Source organism: Mesocricetus auratus, unplaced genomic scaffold (genome assembly GCF_017639785.1).
Source record: "Mesocricetus auratus isolate SY011 unplaced genomic scaffold, BCM_Maur_2.0 Super-Scaffold_100676, whole genome shotgun sequence".
Lineage (NCBI taxonomy): Eukaryota > Metazoa > Chordata > Mammalia > Rodentia > Cricetidae > Mesocricetus > Mesocricetus auratus.
In genome coordinates this window covers 54,736,217-54,761,074 of record NW_024429266.1, presented here as the reverse complement: position 1 = coordinate 54,761,074, position 24,858 = coordinate 54,736,217, and the positions used below count along the sequence as shown (strand labels likewise).

The following is a 24,858-nucleotide window of genomic DNA, read 5'->3' as shown; positions in this document are numbered from 1 at the left end:
TTCACATAAAAAACAACAGTAAAGTTGGAAGTAGATGTTTTCAAGGGAGAGAGAATGCTTACTACAGAGACATGTAAATATATGTGAGGTCACTCGTCACATGATGGGAAAGGGTAGTGTTAGGCAGCTATTTAGGTTATTGTCAGCCTGGAAGATTTTAGGACTGGATTTCAGCCTCATACTCAAACAGCCTGCAAGCCAAGGACTTTACAGTGACCTATAGTCACTAATTATGGTCAGAAGAATAAGACTTAAGTCTTCTCTCTGATCCTGGGAGAAGACATGAACTGCCTGGTGATTATTAGGAAATAACTTTTTCTCTTGAGACAGGATCTTATATAGCCTAGCTGGTGTCAAACTGGCTGAGGGTGACCTTGAGTAGATATTTAAACCTGGTTCCAGGGGCCATGAACCTTTGTTCTGATAAAGAACAAAGACATACCATTGGTCCTTCTGTAAGAGTTAAAACAAACAGACCTTTCAACTAACAGAACAGGACACAGTTCCTCCGGAAAAACAGCTTAGAAAGGGCATACCACCTACCCAAATTAAATATCAACATAGTGGTCCCTCTGGCATTGTCTACTTCATCCCTTAAGTGTGCTCTTCTCTGTAGTGGTCTCTTTGGTCATCATCCATTCTTACACTTCAGGGTGTGTTCTGCTTTATTCTGCCATAGTCTAGATATAAACTCTGCTTGGTCTAAATTCTTTTGGTGGGAATCACAAGGGCCAGGGAGCCAGAATAAACTCTGGTGACATATTGGTATTTAAGAGGTCAGTCTGGAAATTTGCACGTCCTCTGTACTGTAGAGAGATCCTAATAAAGAATTAGCCTGCCAAAATACTCATTGTACTCTGATAAGAAAAAAAATGCTGAAATTGCTTAGGATAAATTTAATCTTTTTGATAAAACTAAAAGCAACAAAAGTTTTTTTTAATGGGATTTAAAAGCTACAGTTTCCTAAAGAATTCAAAAATACACTTAAGCAAGTAGCTTAAGCCAGGCATTGGTGGCGCATGCCTTTAATCCCAGCACTCGGGAGGCAGAAGTAGGAGGATCTCTGTGAGTTCGAGGCCAGCCTGGTTTACAGAGCGATTTCCAGGACAGCTTCCAAAACAATACGGAGAAACTCTGTCTGGAAAAAAGTAAGTATCTTAAAAGTATATGACTCAACCAGGCAGTGATGATGGTGCACGCCTTTAACCCCTACACTTGGAAGACAAAGGCAGGCAGATCTCTGTGAGTTCGAGGCCCAACCTGGTCTACAGAGCGAGTTCCAGGATTGCCAGGACTTTTACACAGAGAAACCTTGTCATGAAACCCAAAATAAAGTATATGCCTGGGCATGGAGATGCTCAGTATGGGAACTTACTGCTAAGTGGATAACCTGAGTTAGATCCCCAGAATGTACATGATGAGAGGAGAGAGCCACTTCCCACAAGCTGTCCCTTGACCTATAGCGCTCAGGCATGCATATGTGTACAACCACACATAAAATGAAAAAAAATATTTTTAAAGTGTATGATTTATCTGAGACTTTTGTTAAAAGCATAGATATCCAGAGACTTTGTGCATGCACAGCTCAAAATTCATGAGATTATACAGTTTAATCTATCCAGCTCATCATACATATGTAATACCACAAGTCACTGTAAAAAGTCAAGGAGAAAGATACTTGTCTTAATCACTGTTCTGTTGCTATGAGACATACCATGACCAAAGCAATTGTTAAGAAAGAAAACATTTAATTGGGGGCTTGCTTACAGTTTCAGAGGTTTAGTCTGTTATCATCATAGGGAGCACGGCAGCATGCATGGTGCTGGAGCAGTAGCTGAGAGCTACATCCTGATCCATAGGTAAAGGATAGAGATGGGGAGAGGGAGAGAGGGGAGATTGGGGCTGCCATGGGTTTTTGAAACCTCAAAGCCTACTCCCAGTGACACACTTCCTCCAACAAGGCCACACCATGCAATCCTTCCAACCCTTTCAAACAAATCCACTCTCTGGTTATCAAGCATTCAAATATATGAGCCTATGGAGGTCATTCTTATTCAAATCTTCACAATACTGAATTACAATTTGGATTCGTTTGAATTTGGTGTGTTGCTCAATGGTAGAGTGCTTGCCCAGGATGTACAAGACCCTAGGTTAGATTGCTGCTCTTCAGTGCAAAAAATACACAAATAATCTGAAAAAAATCTATTTTTAGGACAAAGATATCTGTGACAAGTACTTTGTATTATAATCTCTATATTTGGCAAAATAATGTGCCAATTAAAATATTCTAAAACTTAGACTCATGTATTTGGAAGGTAAAATTTGTAACTTAAAGTTATAGTCACAGAAGCTTCATAATCTCAGACTGAAAAATAAATTACAAATCCTATTTAAATTCGAGTTCCAAAATTGTCATTAGCTTCATTTAATTTTACATGTTGTTAAATGACTTGAAAGCTTATATATTTGACCAAAAGTGGTGGGAACAACAATTAGAGAATGAAGTGCTTTAACAAAACCCTCCGGCTACAGTTACCTGGCATGCACCCTCTCTGCTTTGCAGACACTGTTGACACATATGTTTTATTAGTTGTCAGTATACCATGCTTTATCTCCATGCTCATGTACTGTAGAACAGCTACGTGGTAGAGTGTGTATCCAACACACTCAAGGCCCTGGGTTCAATTTACAGCATCAAAAAAGAAAGAGAAGAGAGACAAATAAAATAGCAATCACCTAGACCTCCAAACAAAAATGAAAGTAGATAAAGATGCTACTGTACGGCTACAGCCGGGTTTAACTGCCAATGCTCCAACCTCTCTTATTCTTAAACTGTTTTTCTGAGTCAATTAAAAGCTTGAACATTTCCTTTTTTGTCTGTCCTATTTCTAATGAAGATCAGTGTGCTCTTCCCTAGACTTTTCTCACAGGTTAAAGCTTTGGTTCTGGCTTGAAAAACATGGCTGTTCCTGTGGAGATGATGCAAATGTTTCTACCTGCCAGCCACACAATACAACCCATAATCCTAACACTTGGGAGGTCAAGCCAGGAACACTGTGAGTCTCAAGCCAGCCTGGGACATACAGCCGGGCTACATGGCCAGCCTGTATGAAACCCCCACATTTTCTACTGTTCCTGAGATACAGGGAGCCCACCCAAACAAAACCAAACCAAAGTTCAACATACCGGAGCCATCACAAGAAAGAAAGGTTGAAAGAAAAATATTTCTGATGTTTCCAGAATATTGTGGTTCATAGGAAGTAAAGAAAACTCTGCATAGTACATACTTTAAAAGTTACATTTCAACTCCACATCATAATTCAGAAACAGCACTCCTCTAGCCAGCTATGGGGGGAGGGAGAAACAATTCCCAGAGTACACAAGTTAATGGTCCTGTCAACTCTGTCTTTCCCACAATGCAAAGCCAATGTAATTCTATATAAACACAATCATGCTGAGGCAAACACTTGCAGAGTGTGAGAGCTACACATGCATTTCTCTAAGAAACACCACTTGAGACGTTCATGAGGCATGGTAATGTTTGTGGAAAACAGGACCAATGTGGGAATCAAATTAATCAGAGTCCTGGAAGCTGCTGTTCAGCAAGCAATATAGGAAAGAATTGAGCTTCATGATGCCTGTGGCACACAGACAATCACATACTATGCTGAGTACAAAGGTCAGGCAGAAGCTAAACTGAGTGAACCATCTATTCTAAGCAGCCTGTATGGTGCACCATGCCATGCTATTTATCTGGGATAGCTGACTGGGGTGATGGTAACAATGTATTACTGGAGTTAAGATCATGAGTCAATCTCTGCATGCTTAGTTAGTATATTCTAATAAACGAAAGAGCAACTTTTCCACATCACCAACATAATAAGTACCTAAAGTCCACCATTGCAAATGCAATCAAAGAGCAATGGAGTCTGTGATTAAGCATACAGAAAGATCACAGAGTCCTAGGTTCCATCCCATGAAACACATCACCTAGGAATGTCAGATGTCGGAAAGTACTCAGTTTTTGTTTCTTGGATCCTTTTACTGTTTCTAAGTAAGCACTAATCAAGACAACCTGGTGTGGACTCTAGTTTCATCTTCCTTTTTTTTTTTTTTTTGGTTGTTGTTGTTTTGTTTTGAGACAAGATTTCTTGTGTAGCCTTGGTTGTCCTAAAACTTGCTCTACAGATCAGGCTGGCCTCAAACTCACAGAGATATATCTCCTTCTGCCTGGCAAGGGCTGGGGTTCACAAGTGCTGGGGTTAAAGGTGTGAGCCATCATGCCCAGTTTAGTTTTCTTCTTTTGAGTCTCCAAAATACTTCCTACAAGTAGACTTGTTCCTTGAAGGTTTGGTAAAATTTGCATTGAAATAGATCACACTTATTTTTAAAAAATTCAAAAGTAGCAGGAAGCTGATTTTTAAAAAGGTAAGAAACTTGGGGCAGCAGCAGACTAACAGCGCAAACCTCCTGTGCATTTCCTGCTACTGCCTCCCATGAATGGAATCAGACTGAACCAGAGCAGTAGGTGCTTTTCTGAGCCCACAAAGAACCAGTGCAGTTAGCAGGATTTGTCATAAGCACCAACCAGCAGTCAGTCCTGTGCCTGGAAGCCAGCCATAAGCACACTGGAAAGAATGCTGCATGGGAACTCACAACACTCATCTACTTTCCCCCACCAAGGCATTAGGAACTACACCCCTTTAGAGGGCCCCAGCTCTTCATCTGCAAAATAGGGAGCGGGCTAGAAGAACTTTTAAAGCACCTTTTCAACTGGTTTTTCTGTAACCTCACAGTTTGGGACTGTGAGGTTATAGAAATTGGCTGACTCTGCCATCCTTCAGTCTGCTGAATAAATAATTTTCCAATTAAAGCAAACCCCCAAACACTCCTGAAATCAATCTTTAAGTCGGGTGGAAGTCAGAATCACCACATACTTGGCTTTATTTGGTCACCATTCTGTAAGGACAATGTGGGAAGCTGGGTGAAGTTCTACATAGATATAGACATAATCTAAGGGTTTTGTTTTTAAGATTTATTTACTTTTATTTTTATGTGTATGGGAAGAGGTCACAGAGAGGACAGAAGAGGACAAGAGATCCCCTGAAACTGGAGTTACCAACAGTTGTGAGATGCTGTGGCTATTAGGAATTGAACCCGGGTCCTCTACAAGAGCAGTCACTGACAGCTGGGAAGATAACAGAAATATAATAAATAAACCCCAAACTGACTTGATCAGAGTACAGACGGAGACAAACGGAGAAGCATGCAGCAAACTCACGGAACAGGGGAAACTGGCCCTGCACATGCAGTTACATGGACAGAAATACAGAAAAGACAGCAAAGAGCAGCAGGGTAAGAGCAGAGCCCTGAACAGAAAGAGTATGTTAGAAATCAAAAACCAGCGCATGACGCATGCAGCTTGTAGTACATACAAGTGTGGCTGTGGTTCAACATACGATGTAGTATGTACCACATCTCATGCAATCTTCACAGCCCTTTAAAGATACATTAAAAAAAAAACACCCTATATCTCTAAAACAAAAACTAGACGTTGAAAGACGTCTTACCATCCACACCACTGAATGTGAGACAGCAAGTGGCATCTATCACGCTGCATGGTGTGGACAAAGACGGTACAAAGGTTCACTGTTCAGGATTTTCACCCCAGAAGAAGAGATGAAAGTATCCAACAATTTCTCACTTAGGGGCTTAGGAGATAGATCAGCCATGAAAGTGTTTGTCTTGCAAAGCTTGAGGACCTGAGTCTGGATCCCCAGAACCCACATAAAAAGGCAGGTATTTCAGAGACGGTAAGACAGGCAGCAGTAGACAGGCAAATCCCAAGTATTCACTGGTTAGCTGGTCTAGCTCATTAGTGAAGTTCCAGGCCAGTAAGAGACTCTGTCTCAAATAAAGGTGGAAAACACCCAAGGAATAACATTCAAGGGTGTCCTTTGAGCACTGCACACATGTGCATGCATGCACAGGCACATACCTGTGTACCCTCACACATGAACACACACATAAAAGCAAAAACCAAGCAATTCTCATTCAAGTCATAAAGAAGCCACTGAAAGATTCTCCATTTTCATGGGAATCTTATCTAAGTTTTCAGGACTAGAGTATTTATGAAGACAAATTACAACAATAACAAGGGAGTAAAGAACATTCAGAGAAGACAGACCACATAAGTCAGTCATACCAGGTGTGGCGTCACATGCCTGTAATTCCAAGGCTCAGAAGGTTGAGGCTGGAGGATAAAGAGCACAAGGCCAGCCTGGGATATGCAGATGCAATCATAGCATATCTATGACTTAGGATCCAGTTCATTCAGTAATATTTTATTATAAGTCTTCATCCTGTTTATATTATGTTTGTAACTCAGCTTTTTGTTTGTTTGTTTGTTTTGTTTTTTGGAGACAGTTAAGGATCTCACCAGGTAACTCTGACCAGCCTGAAACTTGCTATGTAGACCAGGCTGGCCTTGAATTCACTTGCTTTGCCTCTTGAGAGCTGGGATTAAAGGTGTAACACAATCTGTAACTTAGTTTTGAGGGCTATTTTATATTGAGTTCTTGGCCAAGGAAAAAGCCCCAAATGGCTAGTGATAAAACAAACTATGAGTCACGGTATTTTACTGCATGAATAAATCACTTCTAACTTAGCTACTGCCAGAATGTTGGGTATTTAGGTTATTTCCAATTTTTCTACTATCATAAATAGCTAAATGGACCAAGTCAGTTTATTCAACAGTGGCTAAAAATCTTCTACATAGTAAGTACTCAAACTTTTTTGGAATGACCAAGTATTTAGAGATAAGTGTATATATAATACACCTTGTGATGGAATGTTCTATGTATAAAGAATTATTTGTAGCTATACCCGTGTGACTATTTCCTAAAAATACATTTCCATCAAGAGAAATTCTAGATCAATTTCAGGCTTCTGTTAGTTTGACCATTTACTTCCTCAAAGAAATTAACGTGCATTCCCAAGAGTAGATGATGAAAATGCCAAATTTACTATATTCACACCTACATCCTTCAGTCTTGGTCTGTTACAATTAGTTTTAAAAGATCTTCCTCATAGTCTTAATTTATGCTTTTTTTTTAGTGAGGTTGCAAACTTTTTATGTTTATTAGCAATTCTAAAATGACTTTTTTCTTTTTATTTATTTATTTTTCTGAGACAAGATCTTTCTGTATAGTCCCAGGTGTCCTGGAACTCAATATGTAGACCAGGTTGGCCTTGAACTCACAGAAATCAGCCTGTCTCTGCAACCTGAATTCTGGGATTAGTGTGTGTTACCACACCTAGCCTCCAGAAATGATTTTCTAAGGAACACTAACTATAATATGAATCAAATTTGCTCCTTGAAGCTCAGCTGTAGGTTGCAGAGGGTAAAAACCCTCTGCACACAATATTTTCAGGAAGAAAATGTTGAACAAAAAAGAATGAAAAGGAAGTTCTTTAGGAGCTATCTAAAAACCTAGCAGGGACAGGCTCATTCACGAAATAACAACACATGCTTTCACTCATAGCTAAGTAGGGAGTTCAAAACTTCCACTGTCTAGCTTTTTAATGACAGTTATCTGCTACATAATTTTGTTTGTGAAATATCTCTAGAGTGATGACATACGTGGGAAGGGGAAGGGCTGCGAGGATAAGGTTCCCCTACTAGCTCTTCCAGGACTTTTTCTTTAGAAAGCTCTGTCAGTCAGGGTTCTCTAGTAGAACTGACTGATAGGATGAATCTTCCTCTCTCTTCTCCCGCACTATCCCCCACTATCCCCCCTCTGCCATCTATCTATATGGGATTTTTAAGAGTGGCTTACAGGCTGTGGTCCAGTTAGTCAAGCAACAGCTGTCTACCAAAAGGAAGTCCAAGAATCCAATAACTGCTCAGTCCTCTAGGCTGGATGTCTTAACTGGTCTTCAACAGACGTTGGAATCCAGAAGTAGGACTTACCAGTGAGCAAGTAAGCAAAGAACAAAAGCTTCCTTCTTCCATGTTCTTTATATAAGCTTCCAGCAGAAGGTGTGGCTCAGATTAAAGGCAGATCTCTACAGTTCAAAAAACCTGAACTAAAGGTGTATATTCCCACCTCAAATGATTTAATTAAGAAAAATCCCTCACAGGTGTACCCAGCCACTGAGGTTTTAATGAATTCCGAATGTAGTTAACAGCCAAGAATAACCATCACAGAAGCCATCTAGATGATCCCAGAAACTACACACTGCTCTCCACAACTGTGGTCTGGGGGTCTGTGCTGGTTACATTAAGAAATATCTGGGGCTGGAGAGATGGCTCAGAGCTTAAGAGCACTGGCTGCTCTTCCAGAGGACCCAGGTTCAATTCCTAGCAACCACATGGTAGCTCACGACCATCTATAATGAGATCTGGGGCCCTCTTCTAGTGTGCAGACACACATGCAGGCAGAACACTTTATACACAATAAATCTTAAAAAAAGGTAAACTCTTTAGGATAAGTGAAGCACACCTGGGTCTGTAATAGCGTTTCCAGATACTAGATCATGGAGGCTCTGCCCTAATCAGTGACTCATTTCTTGGTTAATTCATAATATGATGGCGTCACTGGGAGGTGGCACAAACTAGCAAGTGGGCTGAGCTGGAGGAAATGCAGTCATGTCCCTGGTGTTACAGCTGTAACTAGCCCCTTGTATTTACCCCTTTTCTGCTTCACTGCCACACAGTCTTACTGCCATGATGCTTAGCCTCTGGTAAGGATCAGAAACAGTTAAGTGAGCACATACTGAACCCTCTAACACACGAGCCAGCACAAATCTTAAGTTGTTTCTGACAGGTATTTGTCACAGCTTTAAGAAAAGTAATAAGCACAGTGGTTTTTATGGACTTTTTCAATCCCGGATTAGGCTGTGACAATGAAAGGACTCTGTAACCCTGAGCTGGACAGTGACAAGAACAAAAAGAGGGTTGGCCTAAGAAGTATTATCGATACTGAGAACCTGACTAACCATGACCATTTCACCTCACTCACTAAGCCAACAAACAAGCCCTTCCCAAGTGACAGCTTACTGTGGGATGCTCCTCTAAGGTGCGAGCATGCATGTCGTCCATTCCGTCAGGACATCCTTACAGGAGAAGGAAAGAATGTGGGTCTGTTATCTGATGTCAACAAGGAAAGAAAGCAAAATGTGGCTGAGGAATATTAGATAGGAAGCAAATTAGAGTATGGCATGCATGGAACCACAATGAGCCAAATGACACAATGATCAGATCTGCTCAAACTTTTTAGCCTCAGTATGGGGGAGGGGGCACTTCGTGTGCAGGAGCAGATGTATGCACGCCAGAGTACCTATGTGAAAGACAACTTTGAGTGTCAGTCCTCACCTTGTTTGAGACAGGTCTTCTTTGTTGTTCACTGCTACACATGCCAGGTTAGCGGGGGTCAGGGCTTCTGGTGTCATAGGCATGCTGGGGATTGCTGATATGTGCTACCACAGCCAACTTTCTGTGGGTTCTAGGGAGATCCGAACTCAAGTCCTCATGCAAGCACTTAATTCACTGAGCAAGCTCCACAGCCCCAGAATTGTTTTAAACAGCAAACTATCTTGGAGGTCTGCCCACAAAGTCAATGTCGACCAATACAAGGGTATTAGCATTAGAATACTCATCAAAGTCATTACCCACAGATAGTCACAAAAAGCAGGCATCATTTTGTGGTGTTTTCCCTTTCCATTCCACTCACCTTCTCCCAAATGACAAATCTACTGGATACCTTTCAGATCTTACACTTCTGGATTAGGTCCCACAGGACTGCTTGGTAGTTATAGGCTGTCTAGTACATTATTCCTTTATCTTCTTTCTTTATCTCTTTTTCTTCTCTTGGTAACAGAATCTCTATTTCTTGTGGAGAATCTAACTGTGTAGCTGTCCATCTCTTGATCCAACATCTACATTAGCAGCCCAGTTTCTTGTTGCTATTTCTTCATCATGCCACTCCCATTACTACACTAAAGTAACCAATGCTAACTACATGCCAGATAATGTTCTGTCCAATGGTTTGCTTATTTTTTTTATTTTCCTTCAGTGCTAAGGGACTGACACATGCCAGGCATAGGCTTAACTATTTTCAATGAGCTACATCTTCAGTGCAAGTTCAAGTTTAACCACCATACTTTATTGTCTCTTTTACTCAATCTCATCTAATCCCTGGCTGCAGCCAGCAAATTGCCATACCTGACAATTGAGCAAATGAGAAACTTACCATTCACCCACAGCAGACAGTCCCATAACTCACCTACTCCGCACTTCTTTTCCAAAGTCCCAGAATTCCGTTACTTTTCTCTTAAAGCGTTTCTATTACATTAAAAGTTTTTCAGAAGCATAGTAAAAGTGAGAATTCCACACCACAGTATGTACTTCAGTAGCTGGCAAAAAGCAATTGCAGCCTCCAAGTATCTGGGACTATGGTGATGGGCCATGGTGCTTTGGTTTAGCTGAAACATATTTAAAATGCACTTCCTTTTGGCTCTGTAGCTGAAACCATGGACACTGAATGAGGTATAAGAGTTTAAGTTTATAACAAAACATTTTTCAAATTCTAAAGCATAAAAAAATCCAGAATTTTTAAAAGCCCACACTTTGTTAGGGAACTTGTGCATAAACATTTATGCAGTATAAAGGCTCACACTTGGATATGAAACTATGGTTTGCCTATTAAGAGATTCATGCTACTAAGTGGCCATTATCTAGTTCTTAAATATGCCTGATTGACAAACAACAAGATGGTAGAAGAAAACTTAAAGCTGGTAACTTGTAACCATCCATCTTCACATTTTAACTATCTAATCTTTTAGGTCCTATCTAAAATAAAATAGCACTTCTACAAGTAACATCTGTTAGTGCCACAAGCTTAACATTCCTGCTGGGGCAAATCCATAAACACTCCATTTGCTGAGAAGGGGCTTCAAATCCCACACTAAGCTTTCAACCTCAATCATGGGGCTAGAACTCTAGTATTAGCTAAGCCTAAGCCATGGTTAAGGCTCTCCAGCCATGCTATCAACAGAAAAAATGAATACTTTTGTAATCAAGGCAATCCTTAGACTCCAACTCAAAGGGGAACAATTATTCCTGGAGGCTCTCTTATGATCAAAGCCATCAGAAGACTGTTACTTTGATAAAAGACTTGAACCCAAGTGCTTTGAAGACAACCTTATGAAACTGTCATCATGGTAATGATGGGGTCTCAGGAATGTTCAAGTGGAAAATGATGCTTTTCTCAAGAATATCATTAAGTTGGTTTAAAATATGTACTGAAAAATAGAAATGCTGTGGGAAAACACAAACAGGAATTTCATCAAAGTGTGTTTTCAAATTTTTCTACTTCTTTGCTTGTGTTCATATATATGTGTGGAAGCCCACAAACAATGTCACATGTGTGGAGGTCAGTGGAAAACTTGTAAGAGAGTCAAGTCTCTCCTTACATGTGGGTACAAGGCATCAAACTCAGCTGGTCCAAGGTTTGGCGGCAAGTGTCATTACCCACTGAGCCATTTCCCAGAATGTTAATAATGGCGTCTAAATAATATGACCAATTTTTTTCTTATTCTTTGTGGCAGAAGAAATTTCCTTTTTATGACCAATATTTTATTACCCTCACCTTTACTGTTCTGAAATGAAGCTATAAAATTTAGCTAAGATCATTAAACAAATAAAATAGAGTAATTTATAATGAAATACATACCAGCACACACATTAGTTTGGTTGTATGAATTTAACCAGATGCATGACCTCTTTTCTGAGCTACACCTCTACCACATAAATTTTAAAAATATAACATACACATACAGAGTATAGCAATGTATGTGTTTATAATTCCTAGATCAATAATACTGTAAGGCATAATGAAGTAGCCAGAGGTTGGGCTACATTAGATAATTACTATGAAGGAAGAGGCCAAATGAAGATGTAGAACTTCTTGTAAATGCTTTCATTACCCAATTGAACTGCCATCAGGGGTGAGTAAATCTAAGTGTGATTGTCTTTAATTTGTGTGATGCCTGAATTTTTACAATTTCCCTCTACCAACTGAATTTATACATTAAATGATTTTAGTTTCAGACTCCTCTAGGACTTCCTAGGGAAGTCTGTTTCATACGGAGCATCACAAAATCACATCTGCCTCCTCCCAGTAAGTGCACACACGCTCCCCCAGCATCATGTTCCCTAAAAACATCACATTTTACAACTGCCTCCAGAAATGCTCCTGCTGCTTTTGAGGACCAGTTTTATGCTTTCTGTACTTCATAATTTTTCTCTAATGAAGTGCATTACCTTTTTTATAACCATAAAAAAACACTCCACTCTGAATTTCAAGCTCGTGAGTGTCCTCCAACAAAAACATGTAAGGTTACAGGTTCTAACACAAGCTAATACCTTGCAGGCAACTGGAGGCAGAAAGAAGAAAGGCAGAAAAAGGAAAGGTCAGGAGGTTAATTAACTTTTCCAAATAATTGGGTAAATCTTCCACATTTTCAGATAAGACATTTAAAAGACGCACAAAAAAATTACCTTGAAGGCCAGTTTATCAATCTTTAAAAAGATTTCTGATTAAAGTAGAATTCACTGGCCTAACATGACACTGGGTCCAAACTTACAGGGTTTCTAAGGAATACATGTAAGCTTTGATTACTGTGATTCCCTTGGCAACAGCATGGCCTAAAATTAATGGAGCTCATAAGAGGAAAATGCCAAAAAGAATTTTGTTCTTGAGATGGTTTATGCAGCCTGGGCTAGAGCAAGGCACAATCCATATATAGAAAATCATAGGATCTGTAGTATTTTAAGAAACTACAGTTACAAAACAAGTACAAATGTACAGTGAGAGCAAAGATCCTTCCAGGTCAGGGTGGTGGTGGCCACTAAGTAAGATTCTTCAGTGCACACTGGATGGCAAGCAACTTCCCAGATAGAGCTGGTTGACTGCCACTTACCCATCTCATTCTCTGCTCTCAACTGCCCTTGTCACAAATGCACAAATCCAGGACAGCTTGCTATTCCACAAGCAGAATGCCTGCCAATTCCCTAGGACTGGCTCCCAGAGAACTGCTCACAACAGTCATCGCTTATTAAATCTATCCCTATTTAAAAAATCCTATGAACACTATCATGTTATCAAATTTCTCAGACATCTCAAAAGCTCTCATTCTGAATACTTTTATGTATTATTCTTTCCCTTATCTGTCAAAAGATAAAGAAGTTGAATGAATAAAATCTGTATTTCATTATCCTTTTAACTCTGCTAAAAGCAAGGGAAAATCTTACCAAGAAAAAAAGATTGTGGTTGCTATATGGTGTCCTATAAAAATTACTTTACTACATAAATAACTAGGTCTATCCAAGAGCTTACCTACCGTGTCTTTAAACTCAGGCAAGCTGTTGTTCCAGCTCAACAGGGCAGTCTTGTCTGGGAAATACCTTACCATATTAGGCAATCAGGCCCCAATAGAGAGGAAAAAGCAAAACAGACCTAGGATTTTACCTAAAAGGAGAAAGGCCAAGACACTGCCCAGTGGTAAAGAATGAACAGACAAAGGTGCTTCATGAGATTAAATAACAAGATTAAAAAATACTGCTCGAGGAAAAAAATTCCAGCAAATAGCCAGGAGCAGTTGTGAAATATTAGAGAAATAGCACAAACTCATCTGGAGAGGAGGGACGAGAAAACCAGTAAAGACCTGTATAGACAGAATTGCTGGAAAATCCACAGAAGAAAAGCAAAGTCAGAACAGCAATTTGGGAATAACAATGTAAGTCAGCTAGACCCATAAAGAAATCTGTAAGGATTTGATTTGCTTGGAAACTCACAGAACCCTGAGAGAAATGTGAAACATTCAGTCTTCTTTTTTACACATTCTTTTCCCCCTCTCTACCTTAAAACTTCCTCAAAATGTCTCAGAAAGCCAGGTGTGGTGGCATGTCTATACTCCCGGCACGCAGGAAGAAGGGTGGAGGAGTCAGCCAGGGCTCTATGGTGAGGCCCTGACTAAATAAACCAACAACAATAAAAGTATTCTTGTTAGAGTTATAGAGGAATTTGGGTTATTTCTCAACTCTCCAAACAATTTTTTTCTTTAAGGGAAAATTAGTAGATGACTTTACAATCACACCATTCTAAAGGTTGATAAAAGTTCCAAAAGCCATGTTCTAGATTGATTTGGGAACTTAGGAATCACCAATAACTTACATGTACCAGCTTAATTTTTATTACATAAGTCAAACACTAGGTACTAACTATCCTCTAGTTTATAATTGAGGAAACTGAAGCAAAGAGAAGTATCTTATCTAAAACAGCTGGCATTTTCATGCAGGGAACATTGTTCCTGGGTCTGCTTCTATGCTCTATTGCCCGCCACAGCAGTCTGATATGCATGAAAAATAGCCGACATAAAGATACAACTGAGTGCAGTGTGAACTGGGAATGGAATGCTGCCATCCTTGCATTAGTTCATCTCTGAACCTCTGCTGTGACCTGTATTTCTTTTTAACCTTGCAGCATATGTGCGTATGACAGGGAAAAGTGTTCAGGCCTTTATATGCTACAGTGCACATGTGGGGGTCAGAGGACGACTTTTGGGAGTTTGCTCTCTTTCACTGTGGATTCTGGGAATTGAACCTGGGTCATCAAATTCTCGTGGCAAGTACTTTCGCCCACTGAGTCACTGCATTGGCCCTGTTATCTTCAAAATGAGACGACTAACTCAATGGTTTTGAAGTTGTTCAGTTCTAGACTCTGTCTACGATGGTCATTTGAGCCACCACAAGCTAAATCAAAGTTCAGAATCTCAGTAGCATCTAGAAATAAATGTTTCTCAAAGAAAAGCTTCATAAGTGAAGTGGAAGAGCTAGTTAAAAAATACAATAAAGCTGAGAAAAATAAGACAAAGCAAAGGGGACTCAGAGGTTAGTCGGCTAATCAGCAAAGCCCCCTGTGATTCTTTAAGAACAAGCTCATTGCAGAGAGGCAGTGGTCTTTGTTTCAGAGGGTGTCAGAAGAGGCTCTGGGGGTATTCAGCTCTCTTACACCACTTTGGTAAAAGGACAAGCAGTTTGTATGACTAATATCACAAGTAAAAAACACATTGGAGAACAAACCAAAACAACTCACACTGTTCTTTTTTGTTTTTAATTTGGAAATGGGGGAAATTCACTCATTCTTCAAGTTAAGAGTCAAGGCTAGTCTCCCATGAGAGTTTAGTCCTCTCGCTTTGAATTTCAGGGTGCTCTAGAGTTTTGTCTTAGGTTCCTTCTCTGCAGTTACTATTTTGGTAACTGCATCCTGTCCCATGCTTTTAGAGATGATCTGTATGTTTACTGACATCTAAGTTTATGAATCCAGTCTAGACCTCTAACGAGCTCTAGATGCACATTCAACAGGTCTCTTGATATTTCCATGTAAAAATACATCAGTTGAACTCAATGTGCTCAGTGCTTCTAAACCCCAAACAGATGCCTGCCTTTTTTCTACCGCATCTGTCCTTGCTATGGCATTCTCTAGCTCGGCTAGAAAACTCCACCCTTAGAGAACACTTAGCTAAAAGCTTTGGTGTCAACCTTCACTTCTCTTTTTCATACTATATTCAAACCAACAGCAAATCTATGTGGTCCCAGTTTCAAAAACATGCTGAATAAAACTCTTCAGAATCTTTCTACCACCAACTTGGTCCTAAACCACCTTCCTCCACTGTTTCCTGTATTATGGGAGCAGCCTCCTAATTGACATTCTTGCTTCCATTGGTATCACCTCAGAGTATATAGCAGCAGAATCCATAAAATATAAGTAAGCCCATCACTCTGGTGTAAAAAAACAAAAACAAACAAACAAACAAAACCTCTAACAGGTACCACAGCTTCAAAGCAAACGCTGAAGCTATTACAATGACACAGTCCATTCTGTCTGTCCTTCTTGTTCATTCTGCTCTAGCCACATTGTGTTTTTCAACCTGTCCTCAAACATGCAGGGCACACCTGCCTAGGGGTCCCTGGGAGTGTTCCTTTTGCTTTTACCCTACCCTCATCTGTCCAATATAGCTTCCCATCTAACATCCTTCAATCTGAGCTCAAATCACGGTCTGTCAATGCAGCCTAATATGATTGCCCTATTTATAATGTGAAGTTCTGGTCCACGTGACACTTCTGCTTCTCTTTACTCTGTTTTTTCCATAGCACTTATCATCTATTTACTTTTAGAATTTATTTATTGCTGGCCTCTCTTGTTGGAAAGTAAATTGTACGAGAACAGGACTTTTGTTTATTGTTGTATCCTCAGACTGTAGAGAAATGCCTGACCACAAATGGTACTAAGAGCACTTACTGCATGAAAGAACAGGAAGATTCTATCTAACTAGAGGGAAGGGAGCAGCACAAAATACAATGTGCATTTAGTGGTTGGCATTGCAGACATTTATGGGACATCGATTTCTTGTTAACATCCAGAACTAAGCCTTGCCAGCAAATTTAAATTGTACTCTCTCATTTATTTAGTTGGAAAATGCCTACATTAAGTTGCTTACTTCTTTTAGAGGACCTTACCAACAATCTTTCCACTAGCAGGCCAACAGTTATCTAGAACAGGCAAGTACCTTGAATCCATAAATTAACAATGTATTTTAAGGGTGGTTATTAATTCAATCTACTAGTTCCATCCGGGATTAAGACTCTGTTGCTTTCTTAGAGAGTAAAGTTTCAATGAATTTGTTTGGATTGAGTATCATCTGGTTCTCTTTAAAAAGTTTCAGGGGGCCGGGAGTTGGTGGCGCATGCCTTTAAATCCATCACTTGGGAGGCAGAGGCAGGTGGATCTCTGTGAGTTCGAGGCCAGCCTGGTCTACAGAGCGAGTTCCAGGACAGGCTCCAAAACAATACAGAGAAACCCTGTCTCAAAAAAACAAAAAAACAAAAACAAAAACAAAAAAAAAAAGTTTCAGGGGGGATTATAGGTAGGGGTGAACTCTACTAACTAAATAATTCCTACTTCCCGACAGAACTAGCTACCCATCTATGCAAAGCACAGCAGAAGAATAGTGATGGTCTCACCCACTGAGTCTTAATACTCTGCATAGCTTCTAAGTACTGTAAAGTGTTTCTACACTTGAGGATGTCAGAAGCTACTAGCAAGTCAATTCAAGCATGTAACCTGCTGGGCAAAAATTCCAAACGGATGAATAGGGTATAGCAAAGGATGTAAGCCATATTTTCAGGTGTGCGTCACTACTGACACGTAAGAAAGGTTCCCTGATGCAGGCCATAGGATCACCTTGAGATTTCGTGTCTCCAAATAACTTGCTTCTTTGGGTCTTAGTTTTCTTTTTTTTATCATTTTTTATTTTAATTTTAAATAGCTTGTTTTACATGTCAATCCCAGTTCCCTCTCCCTCACCTCCTCCCGCACTCCCCTTCCCCACCTCCCTCCCACCCTATTGTCAAATCCTTCCACATAGGGGATATCTAGAGTCTGTCATTTTACTCTTGGTAGGGTACAAGCACTCCCCTAAAAGACCAGGCTGAGAGAGCATCTCTCTTTGTGCTATAGGCACACGAAGACAGTTTGTATACCAGGGATAGACACTGATCCACAGCTCAAGGCCCCTTAGGTTGCTCAGGCCTTCTCACTGACACTCACATTTGGGGGGGTCCAGATCAGTCCCATGCTGGCCTCCCCACTGTCGGTCTGGGGTCCAAGAGCTCTCCCCTGTTCAGATCAGCTGTCTCTGCTGGTTTTGCCAGCCCATTCTTTGCCAATTTGCTCATCACTCCTCTCTCTCTGTCACTGGGTTCCTTGGGTTCAGTTCAGTGATTAATTGTGTGTTTGGGTCTTAGTTTTCTTAAGGGTGCCATTAAGTTCTTGAACCAAATTATCTGTAAATTATCTTGTAGCTCATGATACAAGCAGTTGTAAGGCAAATATCTTTACTATATTGAATTGGCTTCTTTAACAAGTCTTTAAAAGCAAAAGCAGCTTGTTTGTGGCTCTTCTTTTTAGAGCATTATTCTGCTTGCTCACCAACATCTCTGCTGATTACTTGTGCCCTCTAGTGATAGAGTCAGTTATACAACAGGACTGGGCTGGGAATAGACTGTCCCAGAAGATAGGAAAAAACAAGCAAACTTCAAGTCACCCAAAAGACAGGCCAAAACGAAGGTAAGGACAGATGGAAAGGATTCAAGTGTGCCCATGGTTGCTTGGTCCATAGCAGACACTCTAGACTGTCATTGCTACAACAGCCACCCAAACCTTTTCTGCAGTTTTGCTTTCCACGGGTATAGCTACTCACAGACTCCTCAAAAAGAGTAAATGGAAATTCCAAATTAGCCAATGAACATGTTTTTTAAAATATGTGTTGTTTTGAGTACTGTGATTAAAATCTCACAGCACCCTGATTTTTCCTGCTTGAAACATGAATCATCTCTTTGTTCAGAACCTGCCATATTCCCCCATTAGTCATTTAGGAGCCTTCATAGCCATCGGATCAACCTTTAAGACATCAAGATTGAAGTGTCTGTCTTCGAGTAGCCCTTATTTTACTAAGTAATGTCCTGAAAATATAAGATTAGTGAGTTGGTCATATTATTCGGTATACAGTTTTATTGTTGTTTACTATGAAGGACTTGTAGGTTAAAATTCATCATAGGTACGTAAGAGAAAACATAGTATAGGTACAATACAGTTCTATCTGTAATTTTAAGCAGCTCCTCATGTAGGCCCCCTCCCTTGGAAAATCCATCCCATGGACAAAGGAGGACTACTATACATTAAGCACACTTCTGAATATAAAGATATTTATATTAACATTTAAATTCATTTTTTTTACTTAGTAATACAAAAGATATCTAAAGATTTCTAGAGACTACCTGCTACATACCTACTGTGGATAATGAAACAGAATTCCTTTAAACATATGTGTCAAGGAGGTACTAAGATTTCAAATTACATATTCCTTGTCAGTTTCACTAGCTGGTAGATTTACCAGTGGGGTATGTTTTGACCATAACCATTTACTCTGCTTAGCTTAAGCAAGGCTCACAGACTTCTCACTGTGTTTCCTAGGGTCACAAGAACAACAACATGTGACTCATCTCTTCATCAACTATTCTGTACATGAGAAAACATCAGTGCTATCCTTGGCTTTGAGTCTCATCTGTAAATAAATCTTAGTTACATTTTTATAAGTACCTAAAAAAGGAAATGGATTTTAGTGATGTTAGCAGAGCTTGGGTTACACAGAAGGCCTTCTTAGCCATGCAGTTGTTACTGCCATGTAGCAAGACACTAAGGAATCTTTTAAAATACTTAAAAAGAGAGGATAGAGTCATATTGGGAATCGTTTTGTTCCAATCCCAAGTGGAGGAATATAGTAGGATTAGTAACCACTGACGCTTGCTTCTTAAAATTAAATATAGCTGGATGAGTCCATACAAAATTATGATGACAAATCAAAAAATGATTGCCTTTTGGGTCAAAGAATTAACTAGAAAGGAACAAAAGAGAACTTTATGAGGTGATTGGAAAAGTTCTACAACCTGCTGGGTGATAGATACTTGTCAAGATTCCCCCAGGAGTGCATTTTAGATTTATGCATTTTATTGATTATAAATTATATTTCAGTTGAAAAACAGATGCCATAATCTTTAAAAATAATAGGTATCACCACTTTAGGAAGAGAGAGGAGACAGGATGTGGTATAATCTCAATAGCAGATATAATTTCAATGAACCAATAACAGAGGAAAGAACTACACTGGCTTCTCACAGTATTCATACTGACTAGCTACAGTGACACTTCAACAGAATGACCCTCTTTTGACTGGCACATTGACTGCTACAGAACCAAGTCAACTTTACTGCTTAATGAATAGTCAGTATAGTATAGGAAAGAGAGAGACTGGTCCTAAAAATCATTAGGTACCACTGGCTGTCTTTAGGTAGGATTTATTCTGGGCCATCAATGACCAGATATTTTTCCTGCGGGCCCACATGGAGAATGTCTACTAGAATTAGCAAAGAGTGCAACAGGGAGGAAAACAAACAACAAGTAAAGGAAAAAGCAAGCGTAAGACTTTTAAACAGGCAGCCTTACCTAGGCTGACCCATCAGCAGACTTTCCTTGGCAGAACTCTGAGTGGTGTGGGGGATGCCACTTCCCAGCAAATGCTTGACCCAACCCTAAGCTGACCTACACACATGCAAAGTTACCCATCTGGAGGTATTAGGGTGCTTACAGCTTGTTTAGATTAACACTGGAGTCTGTCTGACATATGGTAAACACCAGTAGATGACACAAATAATTGGATAAATGGAATATTCTTTAGTCTGACAAATGACCTCTGTGTCCAACCTTATCAGTCCATGCTTTTCTACACAAAACCAGAAAGTCTTTTCCTTGGTTTTAATCCAACAGTCTTAAAATGAAATTCCCTAAGAAGCACTGTATCAAGACCATTTTAATTCTTAAATGTACCAAAGGCTAGGATTTTCCAGTGCCCGTTAGTTTAGAGAGATTTTTACTCACAAGACACCCTATGACAACAAAACCTTCCTTGTAATTCCTTGATCTAAATGTCCTGTATTAACCCTATAGGGATTATGGTCCTTTCCAGTGCTTTGCAATCCATAACTCAGATTCTCTGTTTAAGCATAGTTCCCCAAAGGAAATTTGCTGTCTCCAGAAGCCTTTCCAAATCCCTTAAAGCAGCAGTTCTAAACCTGTGGGTCATGAACCCTTTGGGTGTTGAATGACCCTTTCACAGGGGTTACCTAAGACCATTGAAAAACACAGATATTTACAATTTATAGCAGTAAGAAAATTATAGTTATGCATTAGCAACAAAAAATTTTGTGGTTGGGGGTCACCACAACAAGAGGAACTGTATTAAAGGGTCACAGCATTAGGAAGGTTGAGAACCACTGCCTTACAGAATCTAGAAAGTTGCTGGCATACATAAACAATCACACACACACACACACACACACACACACACACACACACACACACACTTCAAAACCAAAAAACTTGTGATCCTCCTGCCATAGACTCATAAGAGATTGCAAACATATACCACCATAGAGTTACTCTTTGGGATCTTAACTATTGAGATATAACAATGATAATTTATTACTTATGTCTCTACTGATAAAAATTAGCTAGTTGTTACTAAGAGGCTATGATTTTACATGCTTTGATAAGTAAAGCACACAGATATATATTAATTTGGCATAAACCAAATTCCCTCTTTCTTGCAAATAATACCTCAGTATTCAGAGGTATCAAAGTAGCTCAGGGAGGAATGTTGGGTGTAGGCCTTTCAGGGCAAGGAGGAATTGGATGCCAGGCTTCAAAGGGGCAAGTTACAAAAGAGGTGAGGTGCTTACTCTCACTTCAAAGACAAATATAAATAACTTTGAAATAGACTCAAATTTTTATATTCTCTATGTTTATGTTCTCTGTTAGGAAAGAACCACTGGGAGCTGGTCTCTTTTTTTTTCTTCCAAAGAGAAAAATATGGAGCCTATGTGGGCGTTGACGACGGGCAGCTAGCACAGCAGATACAGGAAAGATGCTCAGGAGAATGGCCAGCTACAGCACAGGAAAAAGTAGAACCAACAAGCACCTGCCACACTGCTCATCGTCACCCTCAACCCATTTCCCAAAGATCTGCTCATATCCAATAACTATATGCCAAGGAGCAACTCTAAGCCCTAAAGGGACTGGGTCATCAGTTTGTCACTTACCCATTTTTCTTTGACCTCTTCAGAGACATCTGTTTCATCCTCCTGAATGGAAAGAGGAGGAAAGACAAAGGGTTATACCCACAAACCTCTCTGAAAACAAGGTCAGTTCCTATCAATCACAACTCTTGGCATTTCAAATGTGGGCAATAAAAACTGAAAGCCAAGTGATGCCACTACTGCCACTTTCAATAGCTGTCACAAGCAGGGGACTTAGAAACATCACTGTAGTCAAAAATGTCAAACCAACCACAGTGGTAAAAAGGTAAAACATGACTTCATTTCACTCTGTCAAGTTGTCAGCCTATTGTCTGGGGATGCAGCTTATTGGTAGAGTGTTTGTTTGTCTAGTATGTGCAAGTTCTATCCCCAAAACTGGAAAAAACAAAACACTATCAATTTAGTCCTAAGACAGGGCAATGCATCTTTGCTAAAAGACAGTTGTAATGAGTGACTACTACGGTTACATTTCTTGTCTTGCTGAATAGTTTTATCTAACTTTCAAATGGGTCATTAGGAACCAGGGGTCTCTGGTTTAGAGTATGGCCACTTTGTTTAAAAAAATGCTAGTACCAGGCTTGAATGAGAAGGTTAGAAGCAGCTATGCATGGAGTGCATTGAAGTACTGTGTGTATCTGTGCTTAGTAAGCACTGGTGACCTGTTTGCTACTCTTTGATCCTTTTCCCTCCAGAAAGGTAAAATGGAGTCAGATTAAACCTGCGTCAATTTACAGGTTTTAAGCCCTTTGAAATACTTTTAAAATGGAAAACATTTACTTATTTATTTACATTACATTTACAAAACATTTACATTAAATGTTTTGCCAAAATGCAAGTATGTGTACCATATGTGTGACTATTATATCCCTGGAACCAGGGTTAGGGATGGCTGTGAGCTAGTATGTGGGTACTGAGAATTGGACCTGGTTCTTCTGAAAGAACAAATATTCTTAGCCCCTGAGCCATCTCTCCAGACCCTTCCTTCAAAATTCTTATCATCCTAAAAACAGCTCAACCATGGCTTATAGGTAGTATTAAGATAGTTATCCACTTGCTTACATGATAGCTGTAAATCTCCAGCTTTCAAAATTCTTTATCAGGCAGAATGTTTACTTTGTGTTCAGTACTGCTCTATGCACTTAGCAGAAACATACCAAATGAGTGCCACACTAGTGGAGTCTTCTCTTTCTTAGTAAAAGTTCTTTGCTATCTCTATGAGAGCCATGGCACTAAATGGGGCTCTTTCTTTTGACCTCAATGAAGAGGCTGAAAGCCATAGGCGCTATCGCGTGCCCTGTATAGAACAATAAACTTACATCATTTGTCCAGAAGTTAATGCCCGTGCCTCTTCGCCGGTCCTTAGGTCGCCTCCTCTCCCGGATAGACAGCCTGCTAGAGGACTGATCATCCAAATCATCTCCTTCTTTTTCTGCTCAAAGATAACACAGAATGTGGATCTTAAAAATTTGGGTCATGCACACTGGGTAGTGGCTTCTGAAACTATACATACCATTCTTGTCCATTTCCTTTGCAGCTGTGGCGTTAATAGTGGTCTCTGAATTCTGAGAATCAGGGACTGAAGCTCTACTTGTCCGTAGTAGATGAGAACTAGTGTAGAGTAAAGGTCTTGATGCAGAAGGAGACTCCGGTGTTGTGGGCTTGTCTGGTTGAGCTAGACACCTTAGGCGACGATAGACAGGCTGGAAATAGTCCACAGGATGAGATTTTAGTGGTCAAGTTCAACCAAAGGATAAAGACAGCAGGCTTCCTCAGAATGGGCCTTTCCAATATGAAGGAGACTTAGTAACAGTGATGTTCAATAGGCATCTATCAGCTGAATTAGAGTTAGTAAGTGGTCAGGAATCAAAAGCTTCTGGAATTCTATTCGAAGGATACCAGGATGACCACAGTAGTTGAGACAAACTGTACCTAAAGTGACCAAAGGGCACTAAATAATTCAGATTAATAATAAAAAGTCTTTTGACCTTGAAAATGGGAAAAGAAATGCTGATTTTAAGACAGCGTACATGGGAAGTAAAAAAGCTCAGAAGTGAGAGGAAACAAGAGTGCTGCAATGACCTGAGGACAGAGAGCAAATATGACCACTCCAGCACTGTCAGGACACTCCACCAAGTGCCACATGACTCACTGAGCAGCTCACTTCATGTCCTGGGCATCACGGCCTGGCACAAACGAGGCAAGGCTGTACCACCAACTACCTTCCTGCTTTCCTGAAGCTTTTGCAAATTTCTATTTTCCCCTTTGAATGTTTTTCCTGAGAGTTAAAACACAGAACAATTAGCCTTAGCTTAATTAACTGAAAATTCTTCAAGATAAAAATTCTAACTATAAATTAAGTTCACAATGTAGAGGTCACATACTTTTAATTTATAAGTCACAAAGTCAGAAACAAGCAAGTTTGAGGGTCAGATAGAACTTGTCTTTGAGTCTACTTCTGCAGGTAGTAACTATGTGACCTTGAATAAGCTAACTTCACTGAGCCTCAGACAGGATGCTGAGGGTTTAGACAATGTGTTAGGAACCTGAACACTATCTGGAAACCAGTACTCAGTATTAGACAGGGTTTCTCTGTGTAGCTTTGGCTGTCCTAGAACACTATATACAACGCCTTCCTCGAACTCACAAAGATCCATCTGTCTCTGCATCCTGAGTACTGGTATTAAAGGTAGGTGCCACCACCATCCAGCTAGCTAGGAAGTAATAAGAAAACAAACAAAAAGCACAGCACTATCTGTTTTTGGAACTTAGCACTCTGAGTACCAATAAGTGAGAGAGTCCCTGCTCTCATCACCACAGTAATCATATTTATCAGGACACTTTTGAGAGAGAAGGAATGGTAATGATAATTATAGAGACAACAGCTACAACTGAAATCACGGGTATGTTTGCCCTAAGTATACCCTTGGCCCTCTTTGTGAATACCACATCCAATAGAGACGCATGCACACACAGACGGTGACACCCAAGAGTGCTTCGAAGGAGTTTGGGAAACAACTGATTATTAGTGTTGAACAAGCTGGAAGGGCAGACAGCCTACATTCAAATCCTCACTGGCCTACTCC

At 40.0% G+C, this 24,858-nt stretch overlaps 1 protein-coding gene across 5 annotated transcripts in view; it reads right to left on the bottom strand.

Moving 5' to 3' along the window:
• Ppp1r12b (protein phosphatase 1 regulatory subunit 12B) overlaps window positions 1-24,858 on the bottom strand; it is a 210,386-nt gene that overhangs the window by 57,647 nt on the left and 127,881 nt on the right. For all 5 annotated transcript variants that reach the window (XM_040737408.1, XM_040737401.1, XM_040737402.1 and 2 more), the window contains 3 exons: window positions 23,286-23,475; window positions 23,092-23,204; window positions 21,779-21,820 (listed from right to left, as the gene is read on the bottom strand). In XM_040737408.1, coding sequence (XP_040593342.1) covers window positions 21,779-21,820; window positions 23,092-23,204; window positions 23,286-23,475 — 345 coding nt within the window. The remainder of the gene's footprint in view (window positions 1-21,778; window positions 21,821-23,091; window positions 23,205-23,285; window positions 23,476-24,858) is intronic.